Raw genomic sequence first — 14,573 nt, forward strand, 5'->3', positions numbered from 1 at the left:
GACAACAGAGGATGAGATGGCTAGATGGCATCACTGACTCGATGGACGTGAGTCTGGATGAACTCTGGGAGTTGGTGATGGACAGGGAGGCCTGGCGTGCTGCAATTCATGGGGTTGCAAAGAGTCGGACACGACTGAGCGACTGATCTGATCTGATAGACGGCAGTCCACCAGGATGCCCCGTCCCTGGGATTCTCCAGGCAAGAACACTGGAGTGGGTTGCCCTTTTCTTCTCCAATGCATGAAAGTGAAAAGTGAAAGTGACATCGCTCAGTCGTGTCTGACTCTTAGCAACCCCATGGACTGCAGCCTTCCAGGCTCCTCCATCCATGGGATTTTCCAGGGAGTGGGTGCTCCTCAAATGCAGGGGCTTGAGATGGGCAGCCCCTGAAGACAGGCAGAATCGTGTTGTAGAAAAAGCAGGACAAACAGATGTCTATTGGAAATCTGGCTGTGTGATCTGGGGCTGGTGGCTTAACCCTCTCTGATGTGACTGTCAACTGGAGCCTTAGGCCCTACCCAACCAATCTCTCAGGTTGATTGAACACAGGGAGCAACTGTGCTTCATCTGTCATAAAATGCCATCCAAATCCTTTGGAGTGAAGGGACAGAGCACTGGACTTGGAGTCAGAGTGACCCAGGTTCAAATCCCAGCCCTGTCTCTGTAGCTTCCTCCACTGGAGAATAAGGAAGTAATACCCTAAGTCAATGGCATTCTAAGGCAATGCCAAAGAATGCTCAATCGACCGCACAATTGCACTCATCTGACACGCTAGTAAAGTAATGCTCAAAATTCTCCAAGACAGGCTTCAGCAATACCTGAACCATGAACTTCCTGATGTTCAAGCTGGTTTTAGAAAAGGCAGAGGAACCAGAGATCAAATTGCCAACATCCGCTGGATCATGGAAAAAGCAAAAGAGTTCCAGAAAAACATCTATTTCTGCTTTATTGACTATGCCAGAGCCTTTGACTGTGTGGATCACAATAAACTGTGGAAAATTCTGAAAGACATGGGAATACCAGACCACCTGACCTGCCTCTTGAGAAATCTGTATGCAGGTCAGGAAGCAACAGTTGGAACTGGACATGGAACAACAGACTGGCTCCAAATAGGAAAAGGAGTCTGTCAAGGCTGTATATTGTCACCCTGCTTATTTAACTTATATGCAGAGTACATCATGAGAAACGCTGGGCTGGAAGAAACACAAGCTGGAATCAAGATTGCCGGGAGAAATATCAGTCACCTCAGATATGCAGAAAGTGAAGAGGAACTCAAAAGCCTCTTGATGAAAGTGAAAGTGGAGAGTGAAAAAGTTGGCTTAAAACTCAACATTCAGAAAACGAAGATCATGGCATCTGGTCCCATCATTTCATGGGAAATAGATGGGGAAACAGTGGAAACAGTGTCAGACTTTATTTTTCTGGGCTCCAAAATCACTGCAGATAGTGATTGCAGCCATGAAATTAAAAGATGCTTACTCCTTGGAAGGAAAGTTATGACCAACCTAGATAGCATATTCAAAAGCAGAGACATTACTTTGCCAACAAAGGTCCGTCTAGTCACGGCTATGGTTTTTCTTGTGGTCATGTATGGGTGTGAGAGTTGGACTGTGAAGAAGGCTGAGCACCAAAGAATTGATGCTTTTGAACTGTGGTGTTGGAGAAGACTCTTGCGAGTCCCTTTGATTGCAAGGAGATCCAACCAGTCCATTCTGAAGGAGATCAGCCCTGGGATTTCTTTGGAAGGAATGATGCTAAAGCTGAAACTCCAGTACTTTGGCCACCTCATGCGAAGAGCTGACTCATTGGAAAAGACTCTGATGCTGGGAGGGATTGAGGGCAGGAGGAGAAGGGGACGCCAGAGGATGAGATGGCTGGACGGCATCACTGAGTCGATGGACGTGAGTCTGAGTGAACTCCGGGAGTTGGTGATGGACAGGGAGGCCTGGCGTGCTGCAATTCACGGGGTCGCAAACAGTCGGACACGACTGAGTGACTGATCTGGACTGAACTGACCCCAAGTCAAGGGGCTGCCAGGCGGTGCAGTGGTAGAGAACCCACCTGCCAGGGAAGGGTATGCAAGAGACGTGGGTTCAAGCCCTGAGTCAGGAAGATCTCCTGGAGTAAGAAATAGCAAGTCCCTCCAGTATTCTTGGCTGGAAAACTTCACAGACAGAGGAGCCTGGCGGTTTACAATCCATAAGGTCTCAAAGAGTGACTGAGCACGCACGCACGCACGCACGCACACACACACACACACGGCGTAAGTCAAAGTTTCAAACCAAATTACATGAGACAAACCATGAAGAGCCGCTGGCATGTTCAAGCAAAGACGCTCTTACGGTGAATGGATGTTAAACACCCCTCCTCCCTGGATCGTCCTCCTTCTAGCCAGGTGAGCATGTGGGCCTGTGCCAGCAGGACTGGTCCTCCTCTGCCCTGTGCACTCTCTGTGGCCACAATCTCCCCACCTTCCCAGCCCACCAGGGGCCTCTCTCCAGAGCAGGGCCCAGGCTTTCCCAGGCCTTCCCTGCTGCATTCAGCTTTAACAATCTGTCATTTCCAACAGCCCTGGAATGTCTGAACTATTAACCCATATTCAGGAGGAATGGAGGCATGGAGAAGTGAATGACTTGCCTGGGGATCCACAGAACCCAGTGGCTCAGCGGTAAAGAATCTGCCTGCAATGCTGGAAATGTGGCAGGAGCCACGGGTTCGATCCCTGGGTCTGGAAAATCTCCTGGAAAAGGAAGGGCAACCCACTCCAGTACTCTTGCCTAGAAAATCTGGACAAAAGAGCCTGACGGGCTACAGTCCATAAGGGTTGCAAAAGACTCGGACACGACTTAGAAAAGAATCGGACACAGTCGAGGATCCACAGCCCAGCAACCCCCTGCCAGAGAAGCCCAAACCCCACCCCCTGAAGCCCCAATATTCCCCTGGAAGCTCTATACCGCTCCCATGGAGCCCCAACCCCGCCCCGATGGAGCCCTAACCCCGCCCCATGGAGCCCTAACCCCGCCCCATAGAGCCCTAACCCCGCCCCATGGAGCCCTAACCCCGCCCCATAGAGCCCTAACCCCGCCCCATAGAGACCTAGCCCCGCCCCATAGAGACCTAACCCCGCCCCAGGCGGCCAGCCCGCAGCCGGCTCCCACTTTCCCGGTTTGACTGCAGCAGTTTTTAAAAACAGGGAGGAGGGGCCATGCGCCGGGTAGGGCCAGGCAGGAAGTGCAAGAGGAGACCCTCGCCAGGCCCCGCCTCCCCACTCCGTCCCCCACCCTGTCCAGAGAGAAGAGGTTTACCGGGCTGCTGGGCGTCCAGGTTCTCGCAGGGGACGTCGTCGTAAATCACATCTTCTTCCAGGGCGGGGAAAGTAAACCGCTCGACTGCGAGACAAGGACAGGGAGGGAGCACGAATGAGGTTGTGGCGCCGGGCGGGAGGCGGCCGCCAGACTGACATCAGGACTGCACCAGCTGGCAGCTCGCTCCGCCCGCCCGCGTCCCCGCGGCCCGGACAGGCCAGCAGCCCGCAGCCCGGCCCCTGGGGAGCCCCCGCCGGCCACTGCTCTCAGAAGACTGGGACAGCTGCCTCTTCCCGCCCCCAGTCCTCCAAGGAGCCCTCCCAGAGGCTGCGGAAGCCCCGCCTGCTTCAGCAGGCCTGCGCACCTGGCTGATGGCACCTGCAGAAAACCTGAAGCGGACCCAGCCCCGGGCAGGGCCCCGGAAGCCTCTTCAGCCGCCCAGGCCCCCAGGACTGCCCCAAAGGAGTCACCTGGTACCCAGCGGTGGGGGGAGGGCAAGGCAGCCACCCTGAGTACACAGGATGGCAGGGAGCAGGGGATGATGGGATTTGGAGAGTGCGGTTAAGGACAGTCCCCCAAAACTCAGCCAGTGGGGTCCTGACTGGTTAAAAAAAAAAATAAGCAAATGAGCATGCTATTCCCCTAACACTTTGCTGGGTAGACTATGAGCAGGGCAGAGCACACACCCTGCCCATGTTAGTAGCTCCCAAAACAGAATATTGACAGAGGTCTTGCCCCCTAAAATTGTGTGCCCAGTCTCTGCCCTCTTTAGGGACGTGCAGCCCTGCAGAGAGAGGCTTTGGAAAACCAGCCCCCACCCCTGAGGGGAGCCTGTCCTCACCCCACAGGCCTTCCAGGAACAGAGGGCCAGATGGACTCTGAAGTTCCTCCCTCCTGTGTTGCCTCCTGTGGTCTCAGGGTCCCCAAAGCCCTGCAGGCCCCTCACTGCCCCCTCCCCATCAACACAGATTCTGCCTCCCAAGCGGCCCTCAGACCTGCCCACCTCTCTCCAGGTCCCTAGCTCCAGACGTCACCTGCCTCCCCTGGACAGCCTCCAGCCCACTACCTTCTCCCAGAGTATCAGTGATGTGACTGAAAAGCAGACGTGGCTGCATGGCTGTCTCCCTGGCACCTTCAGGAAAGCAGGGCCTCCAAGGCCTCCCCCACGCACCCTGGGAGGCCCTGGGGAGATGGCAGCCTCACCGGGCCCTGCTCACCCCTAGACCCTCCCCTCCACCACACCAAGGCTCACTGCTCCCCCGGTGCCAGGCGTCCCCTCGCCCTCGACCTGAACACTCTGGCCCTGATGCCTGCTTCTCTGCACTCTGCCTCGGTCCTCGTGGGCTCTCTCAGCTCCCACCCTCCTCCTGGCACCTGCCCTCTGCACCGTAAGAGCCCACCCATGTGTCTGGTACTGCTGTCAGAGGGACCCCCTCGTCTTGGGCACTGGGGAACACCCACCGCCCAGATCGACCTGTAGGAGCTTGGGGGGGAGGGGGACAGATGAACAGCTGGATGTGTGATCTACTCCAGGACCATGGCTCCAGGGTGGCAAAAGGGGCGAGTCTCACGGGTGGGCAGTGGCCCGTCTGCCTCAGAGCCGCCACCAAGCCCACGTAGCGAGGACTGCCCCTCAGGGAGCATGAGCCCGCATCAGCTCCCTTGGCCTAGAGAAGGGGGGCTCTCCTGGCACCAGCCTCCTGGGGCTGAGACCTGGGGGGCAGGGTGGGGAGGGGGACTTACTGCGACGGGAACTCTTCCGCCTCCAGCTAGAGCGCTGGACCTCGGAGAAAGCTGCGTCCACGGCGTCCCCATTGCTCACGGCGGCCGGCCTCCTGCAGACCGAGAAATGGGGCCGTGAGCCAGGAGGGCGAGACAGCTGGCTCCTCGAAGCCTCGGGCAGCTCCTCACCAGGTGACAGGGCCACTCATCCCCAAGGCCGGGAGTCAGAAGGGCTGGGGGGGCCACGGCTGGGTCAGCCACGGACAAGCCCCTTCCCCCCTTGGCGTCCTCACCTTTAGAAGGCATTGCAAAGCCGACCTGCTGCTTTACAAGAGCATAAAGGTCAAATGTATTCACTGTGATGACTGACAAGGATCAGATGCGCTCCTGGCCAGGGCACCCTGACTCTCCTCGTCCAGGGCAGACCCGGGGGAATCTCCGTGTCCCCAGTCTCCACATACAAAACGGAGGCTATGACTGGGGGTGGGGAGTGCTGCATCTGAATGACAAGGACCTGCAAAGTTTCAAAAGACTGCACACAGAAAGCAGGGCTTTATCCCCACACACACTTGAGGATGGGCTGGACCAGAGATGTGCTTCCTAGGGGCAGAGACACCAAGGGAACGCAGTGGGGAAAGAGCAGTGACACCACACAGGTCTCGTGTCCCCGGATATGACACGACAGGGTGCTCAGCCCTGTGGGGCTCCGACCCCAGCCCATAACCCCAGGCGAATCGTGAGAAAAACACCAAACAAACCCAGACTGGGGGACATTTCTATAAAACACCTGCCCATTACACCTCAACTCTCTCAAGATCATGAAACAAACAAAAAAAAAACCCAGAAGGTGTTGCAGAGCAGAGCAGGGTAAATGATTGAACACCACATGAGCCCTGAGTGGGTCGCGGGACAGAAGAGCGCAGGCAGAGAAACGGTGAGATTCAGGTAAAGTCAGAAGTTCGGGGAGTGGTGAGGCGGCGATGCTGATTTCTTGGTTTTGACGCGTATCCCAAGCTCGTGTCGGACGTCAGCCCTGGGGGTGCAGGGCGGGAAGGCATGTGCAGCCCTGCCTGCTTCACAGCATCTCCGCAAATCTGAAACTACCCCAAGGTGGGAAGGGTTTGCTTGGGGTTTTTTTAAAAGCCCAAGCTCAGGGGACTTCCCTGGTGGTTCAGTGGATTAAGCATCCACTTTCCAGTACAGGGGACACAAGTTCGATCCCTGGTTGGGGAACTACGATCCCTCATGCCAGGAGCAACTAGGCCCACGGGCCACCACCACTGAGCCCGCTCACCCCAACTAGAGAGAGGCCTGTGCCGCAAAAAGACAGCCTGTGGGCCACAGTTAGGACCTGACACAGCCAAAAGTAAATAAAATAAATATTTTATAATAATAAAATAAAGCCCATGCTTGACTACTCTCCCACCCGTTTTTTCAGAAAGAGAGAGCACTCAGCGTAGACATAGAGTCAGAGACACAAGTTCAAGTCCTTGTCCTGGAGGAATCGTAACACCCAGCACCAAGGCATCTCCACTAGAGGACACAGAAGGCCCTGGATAATTTCTTAAGGTGACATCGAGAACGGATGTGGGTATTTGCGGGTGAAGTCAGATGGCTTTAGAATGGACCTGGAAATATTTTATGACATACTAAAAGCCACGATTGGGTTGAAAATATGAGCTCCTGTTTTGCACATTATCAAAACACAGTGAACTTATTTTTTCATCTCATCTCATGTTATTTAAATAGCTACATGTGATTAGTGGCCCCCGAACAAGACAGCGTAGGTCTAAGCCACTGGCCCAACTAGAGGTGCTGGTCTGGACTCGGGCTTCTGTTGAAGCAGCTGCCAGGGTACCGGTCCTGCCTTCCTGGGTGGGAAAGCGGGGTCTAACAGTCACCTTCATGCCTACCCTGACTGTCTCCATGGCCGAAGGAAGCAGAGAGACCAGGAGCCCCTAAGGAAGCAAGAGGCTGGTGCCCGTGGGTGGACAGGCCTTCCCAGGCTTGGCTACAGACCACCACCCCCCCTGCCCTGCACGTTGGAGTATCTCCTCTGCACCCAGGGCTCTGCAGAATGCTTGAGGACAAGCGCGTGTCCTGCTATGACCACCTTACAGAGAGGTGAGGTTCAGAATAGGCAGAAAACTGACCAGGAAGCACCAGAGCCGCCAGTTACCTGCAAAGTCTTGTCCTGGACCCCAGCTCTGCTGCCCCCACACCAGGCGGGGGGAGGGAAGAGACCCCCCAGGCGAGGGAAGCAGTGGGCATGGCAGGAGATGAGGCTGGGGCCTCCGCCTGCCCTGGCCCTTCTGGCTGCCTGCCACAGCCATGCCCCACCCACCCTGTGCCCACCCAGGGCCAGCCCCTCCCTGCTGCTGCCTGGCAGGAAAATCTAATTCTCCCTGGGGGCAAACCCTCCTCCTGGGGCCTCCCCAAAGGTTTTAGATAATGAAAGAGCCACAAAAAAGCAATAAGAGGCCAATTATTTCGCCCTTATCTGAGCTTCCTGCACGTCTAATGCCTCTCGGCCTGCAGGTGCAGAAAGGCCAGCCACTCGATGACACCGTCTTACAAGGTGAGGCCACTGTCACCTGCAGGCCAAGGAGAGGAGCCAAGTCCACAGAGAGGAACCGAGGAGGAGGGGCTGGGCGGAAAAGAGGAGGCGGGACGGGTAAGAGCTGTCTCCCAGGCCCCCGATGGCGGCGTTCAGACTTAGGAGGCCACCGCGAGCTCAAGGCGCCTCTGAGCCCACCTCCTCTCTCTCCGGGGACAAGCCCGGGACGAGGGGAGTGAGTGTCCTGTGACAGCAGGGACCTGCTTTGTCCTGGTCGCCCCGTTCCGTCAGCCCCTTCGCTCGGGGGACACTCAGTGATGACGGATGCCCCCGCCCCCCCAGCCTATTTTATGCATTTATTTATTATTTTTAAATTAAAATCTATCTGGCTGCACCAGGTCTTAATTGGGGCACAGGGCATTCAAGATCTTTAGTTGTGTCATGGGGCTCTAGTTCCCTGACCAGGGATGGAACCCAGCCCCACTCCGAGAATGGCAGTGCCCCCATACCCACTGTTGGTGGGCCCAGTTGCTCAGCAGATTCCCGGGGTCCCTTTCCAGAGGCTACACAGAGTGAGTTGTCAGGGAGAAGACCCCCGAGATCAGTACAATCTGAGGATCCTGGCTGGCTGGGCACACACAGGCACCTAGCCCCCCGCCCCCCTCCCACACACACACAGGCACCTAGCCACACACACACACACACAGTGTTCCTGATGCCTTTTTCCCTCCAGGCCATAATACTGGAGTGTGTAGCCTTTCCCTTCTCCAGCAGATCTTTCCAACCCAGGGATCGAACCCAGGTCTCCCGCATGGCGGGCAGATTCTTTACCAGCTGAGTCACAAGGGAAACCCAAGAATACTGGAGTGGGTAGCCTTTCCCTTCTCCAGGGGATCTTCCCGACCCAGGAATCGAACTGCAGTCTCCTGCATTGCAGGCGGATTCTTTACCAACTGAGCTATCAGGGAAGCCCTTTTCAGGACAAGGTATGAAAAATATGAAAGAGGAAAGAATTCCACCTTTGGGGATTGAAAGGACCAGAATAACATGAGCCTTATAAGGCCTCGAGCAAACCCAGTCTGCAGCAGACGGCAGGGAGGGCTGGGGCGACGGGGCTTGCCGGACGCGGCCTGACTCCTGGCATCACCCCCTGGAGAAACGCCCCTCCAGCAGCACCACTCCCACCATCCCGAAATCCAAGAGACGCAGAAGAAAGGCAAACCCCGCTGGCCGGGTGACGCCTGCTGCCAGGTGTCAGCCCTGGCCATTTTCTAGCTCGTGTAGCACATTAAAGCCAGGAGGCCCCTGGAAATCACCTGGACAGAAGGCTCCCAGAGCTCTCACTGTGGTCCCCTGGGAAGCTCCTCTGAGATGCAACTCGGGCCCCGCCTCCGAGATTCTGTCCTATTGGTCCAGATGGGCCCAGGGATCGTATATTTAAAGCTCCCTGCTGCTCCAATGTGCTGACAGGGTTGAGAACTGGGGATTGAGACTTAAGGGGGAAGACACACACGTTCCGGAGCCAGCAGCCCTGGATAAGACCGCAGCTATGCTCGTGGCTGCAGACCAGGACAGTGGCTTAACGCCCCAGAGCTGCTGCGCGACAGGGTGAACAGCTGCTCTGCTTCCTGCCGTGGGGGTTGAGTGATAACACATGTCCGGCGCCTGTGCCTCAGTCTCCATATCTGTGAAATGGGGCGGCAGTACCTCCCTTTTAGGGTCCCAAGAAGGAGTAGATGAAGAAGGCCTGTAAAACTGTCGGCAGAGGGTCTGCCCCGGAACCACTTCCCTTCCCCCACTCCCCTCCACTCCCCCAGTCACAGGGTCCCTGCGCACGTTCATCTCTTCATGCAGCCCGGCCACACCTCACATACGGAAGGGTCCTGGGCCCGCCTGTCCCGTGCCACCCCCGACATTGTCACACATCCACCTACGGAATGAGCAGAGAGGGGCAGAACCCCCAGGGAAGTCGGAGGAGGGGCCCCCGACGTGGTGTCTATAAGACAGCCCTCACTGGGAGTGAGTACCAAGACCCCCGGGGAACCTTCTCAACACTCGACCCTGGTCCCACTGCGCAGACCCAGCCTTCTGCCCTGGGGTGCACGCACCCCCTCCCTGACGTCCGCTCTGAGGTCACACCCCAGAGAGACACAGCTCCCCTAGCAAGCCAAGAGCCTTGTGGGGCGCTGACTACAGCTTCCCGTGGGAAAACGCTCACCCTCTGTAATTAGATCAAAAGGTGAGCCGGGAACCAGCACATGTAATAAAACCATGGGTCCATAAAATGTGTGTGTGCGCACTTTATATACACAGCAAAGAAGCCGAGCAGGAACACACAGTGGTAGAATTAAAAGTCACTCTTACTATGTCATCTTCTGTACTTCCCAACTTTTCTATAATAAATATGCACGACTATTACCAAAAAAAGAAATCAAGAGAAAGAAAGGGAGAAGGCAAACACCCCAGGGAACACTGAGTAACGGGTTGGCCGGTGCAGGGCCCCTCGGTGGCCTGGAGCCACCCCGGACACACCCGCACCCTTTGGAGACGCTGAGTGAGGCGAGCAGCTCGCTGACAGCGTCTGGTCCTCACGTCTCATCCAGCCTCCGCTTCACAGGGACCACACGGAAGGTTAGGCAGATCAGACAATGACCGGGTCCCGGATGTGGAGGGCCAGCGGAATCGAAGCCAGATCCCTGTGGGAGCACAGAGCTCGATGCTGGAAGGGTCTGGAAGCCGATGGGGTGCCACCCGGGCTCTGCCTCCTCCCGGCTCTGTGACCTCAGGCTGACGACGTGTGTTCTCTGCGCCTATAAAACGGGGATGACAGAGCCCCCGCCAGAGTGTCTTTAGGATTAATGGAGGCGGGCGAGTCTCTTAGAACAGGGCCTGGTGAGTAATACGTGCAGAAGACGTGCAGGCCATTATTACGCGGCTCCAGAGCTGATAAACGCACCCAGGCACCGCCCATCAGCCCCCCGGGGGCAGCACTACCCGCCTCGGTCACCACAGTGCCTGGCACGCGGCAGGCACTCAGTACAGAGAGGCAGGCTGGAGGGGTGGAGGACGGGGCTGAAGAGCTGACTTGGGTGGGCAGGGGGCTCCGGAGGAAGAGCAGACAGAGCCCCTGCCTGCCCCCCACCCCCCGGCTGTGAACCCAGCGCCACCACCGGCCGCTCGAGCTCCTGGGAGCCGTGAGGGCTCTCTCGGGCTGCACAAGGGGACCCACCATCAGCCCCTCCTCCCAGGGCTGCTGCGTTGGTGTCCTGCTGCGTCTGTGACAAGCACAGACTCAGCGGCTTCACACGACACCGATGCATTATCTCGCAGCCACAGAGGTCAGGCGCCCACAGAGCGTTTCACTGGGGCAGAAGCAAGGTGTTGGCGGGGCTGGCTCCTTGGGGGCTTTTAGGGGGAATCTGCTCCCTGTCTCCTTCCGGCCTCTGGAGCAGCCCTGCCTCGTGGCCCCTCCTCGTCTTCAAAGCCAAAGCGCAGCATCTTTCGGTCCCTCTCTGACCCTGCCCCGCCCCCCGCATGGGAATCCTCACGATCCCACTGGGCCCACCCAGGTGATGCCGGCCCGTGGGCAACACAGTCCATCTTGTCTGGATAAGCCAGGAAAGGGCAGGACAGGGCCCCCAGGAGCCACTAAGAGTCCCTGCAGCCAGGCTGGGAGCCAACAGGAAATGCCAAGGCCGCAGAGGGCTGTGGGGAGGACAGCGAAACCGGGCAAGAAAAGCAAACAAATCCAGAGGGCTCAGGGGTGAGAGGCAGCCTGCGTCCAGGAAAACAGGGAGCCAGAAACCCGTGCTGGGCGCTCACGGAGGCCCTGAGTTCACGGGGTTCAAAGTGCACCAGAAAGGCCGATGCCGCAGGCTCCACTGACGGATGGCTCTGCAGTCAGACGGGCTGCAGCCCCGCTACTGACCAGCTCAGCGACATCTTGGGCAAGCGGCTTCAATGCTCTAAGCCTCAGTTCTGATCTGCAAAATGGGCACAATGGGTGGCCCCGCTGCCTGGGGCTGCGTCACCGGGAGAGGAGAGGGCGCACAGGAGACGCGCAGCTCGGAGCGCTCGGGAGGCAGCTGGCACCACGGCACCAGCCGGGTCAGCGCTTCCGCTGGCGGCCTCCCTTCCCGCTGGCCCGTCCTCGCCCCGCTGGCCGCGAGTCAGAGCCTGGTTCAGAGATTCTGCGTCCGCACAGTTTGGTGTCCTTTTCACAGACACTGAGAATCGCCCTGCAGACCCTACTTGCCCCCTGCCCATCGGAACCCTCGTTCATTCAACAGGGACGCCTTCGGCACTGGCCCTGGACTGGCTCCGCGCTAAGCCGTGAGGACCGAGCAGCAAACAAAATACGCCCCCACCACCGCGAAGACCGCCTGTCCCCACAGAGCCACCCTGCAGGAGGAGAGAGACCCCACCCTCGACCATCACAAGACCCCGTGTGGGCCCGAGGGGAGGGGGCTGCCTGACTGCTTCTGTCTCAAGGGAACGGCACAGAAGCACACGGGCAGAGTCGAGGCCACTCTGCCTGGCTCCCCAGATGGGGTCTATGCGTCATTCCAGTGACAGCTTAAAACTACTCTCCCAAGAGCTCAGAGAGGTCAAGTCAGCTCTCACAGGAAGCAGAGTTCTTAACCCCAGTAAACACATGCAGAAGGGGGTTGTCCATGGGGACCCGGCCACATCCCCCAGCAAGAACCAAGGTCTGGGGTCCGGAGCCAGGACCCGGGGTTGCCAGTGCACCCTTGCGGGTAGCGTGATGGTCAAACAGCTGGCCTCTGCTCAGAGAAGCCCTGGTGAATGAACAGGCACAATCTGTCTGCAACCCCCGGTCTGTCTGACTCCTGGGGGGCAGAGCCCAGCTTCCCTGAGCCTCGATCTCCCCACCTGTGAATGGGTAACAAACTGGCCACTTCCTAGAGAGGGGGACGCAAACGGGACTGTGCGTTTAGCTTGGTGCCTGGTACGCAGTAAACACCGCCACCAACGTCACTACCAGCAGCAGCAGCTGACGGCATGGCGGCCGCGGAGAGAGGAGGCGCCGCGGAGACAGGAGGCAGCCGAGGAGGCGGCCGCGGCCCGCGCGGAGAGAGGAGGCGACGGCCGCGGAGAGAGGAGGCGGCGGCCGCGGAGAGAGGAGGCGGCCGAGGAGGCGGCCGCGGCCCGCCGGGCGCTGTGAAGGATGGATGCAGTCCCAGCCATGCTCACCCCTGGACTGAGGCGGGGGACGACCCTGAATTCGCCCCAGGGGCCTTGGCACAGCACACTGGCATCAATGCCCTCAACTCTGCTTCCCCATCAGCCTGGCCGCCTCCAGCAGGCAACGCCCCCCCTCCCGGTGAAGGGACCGGGAAGTCCTCAGGCCTCAAGGCCAGAGATGGACCCAGCGGCCCTGCCCAGATCACCGGACCCCCCAGTGGCCTCGGGCCTCCTCATGACACAGGCCCAGCCGGCCCAGCTGTGATCCTCTGAAGCACAGTCAGGGAGATGGCTCAGACCCAGGGCTCCTGACTCCTCGGGGGCAGACCCCAGTGAGTTCCCCTAACGTCACATTCAGACCAGGACCCAGAAGAACAGCAGCAAATACATCCGGAGCAGCCAACACACGCCAGGAGAATACAGCACCGAGTAAACGCTGATTTGTGTACACCTCACAGAATCATCCGCGGGTCACTGATTTATCATCCCCGCTTTATTGATTAAGAAAGAACTTTCAGAAAACAACTTTCCCAGTGACACCCAGCTGGCGAGTAACAAGTGAGACTTGAAGCCAGCTCCGTGCAGCTCAGAACCAAGCTCCCGGCCCTCGAACCCCGGATTCCAGGCCTCACTTCACACTCCGAGCTCCCGCCTGGGATGCGGACGGTGAGGCGCGGCCCTGCCTCCCTCCCTCCCCGGCGTGGGGCGGGAGGTCACCTCGAGGCAGCAGACTGGCCGGATGGGGGCAGCGACTCTAATGGGCTGAGGAGTCAGGCAGCCAGGCAAAGCCCAAGGCCATTTCCAAGCCTCGGGGCAGGGACTGTGAAGGAAGCGCAGTGAAAAGAGGTGAAATGTCGTCCACTTGGGAGTTTTGTTTTTTTCAAAGCAATGTTTGCTTAGTGACTAGGTTGGGGTAAATTTTTTTTAAAAAAGAAAGAAAATCAAGATTTTTTTTCCCCTTTCTCTCGGATAACAAAGAGAAGGAGAGCGATCTGGACTGGCTCTACTCCCAGAGGAGACCAGAGTGGAAATCCACCGTCCGGAGAAGGAGCTGGAACTTAAGTAAACAGAGACCATGAAGGGAGGGAGCGAAGCTGGGAGCAGCACAGAGACTCTGGAGGAGGAGTCTCCCGGGGTGCCTGGGGGCAGGCCCGCCCCTCACTCTCCGCGTCTGCAAAGTGAAGGGGCTGGACTGGAAGTCTCAGGACTCCCAGTGACGTCCACATTCTGCGGGGCCATGAATGTTCACCCCAGTGAGGGATCTCAAAGTGATGCTTCTTCACACGCATGCTAAGTCCCTCTAGTCGTCTCTGACTCTTTGTTACCCTAAGGACTGTAGCCTGCCAGGCCCCTGTCCATGGGATTCTCCCGCAGGAACACTGGAGTGGGTTGCCACGCCCTCCTCCGGGCGGGGGGGTGGGGGGGGTGGGGGGTGTCTTCCCGACCCGGGGTGGAGCCTGTGTCTCGTGGGCCTCGTGCGCTGGCAGGCGGGGTCTGTAACCACGGCAGCTGCTGGCGCTGCGGGCCCAGCCAGGAGTCAGCGGCCGGTGCACAGGGTCTCTGCCCCCCGGCCCACGGCACTGGGGACATCCAGGCTGGTCAGGAGCGGGGCAGGAGCAGACGGTGTGGCTATGGAGTGCTTCCCCCACCAGCCTCTCGTTCTTCAGGGTGCCATTTCCACCGTCCAGAGGCAGAAACTGGGGCTCAGAGAGCTTCCCAGGCAGCGCAGAGCCACCCGGCTGGCAAAGGGCTCAGGGAGGATTGGAAGCTCCGGGAGCTGGTG

At 58.2% G+C, this 14,573-nt stretch overlaps 1 protein-coding gene across 1 annotated transcript in view; it reads right to left on the minus strand.

Annotated features, from left to right (window-relative positions):
• Nucleotides 1-14,573, minus strand: part of ARHGEF10L (Rho guanine nucleotide exchange factor 10 like) — a 153,286-nt gene that overhangs the window by 89,209 nt on the left and 49,504 nt on the right. The window contains 2 exon segments of the mRNA XM_055574325.1: nucleotides 3,307-3,390; nucleotides 5,050-5,141. Coding sequence (XP_055430300.1) covers nucleotides 3,307-3,390; nucleotides 5,050-5,141 — 176 coding nt within the window.

This window comes from Bubalus kerabau, chromosome 3 (assembly GCF_029407905.1).
Source record: "Bubalus kerabau isolate K-KA32 ecotype Philippines breed swamp buffalo chromosome 3, PCC_UOA_SB_1v2, whole genome shotgun sequence".
NCBI lineage: Eukaryota > Metazoa > Chordata > Mammalia > Artiodactyla > Bovidae > Bubalus > Bubalus kerabau.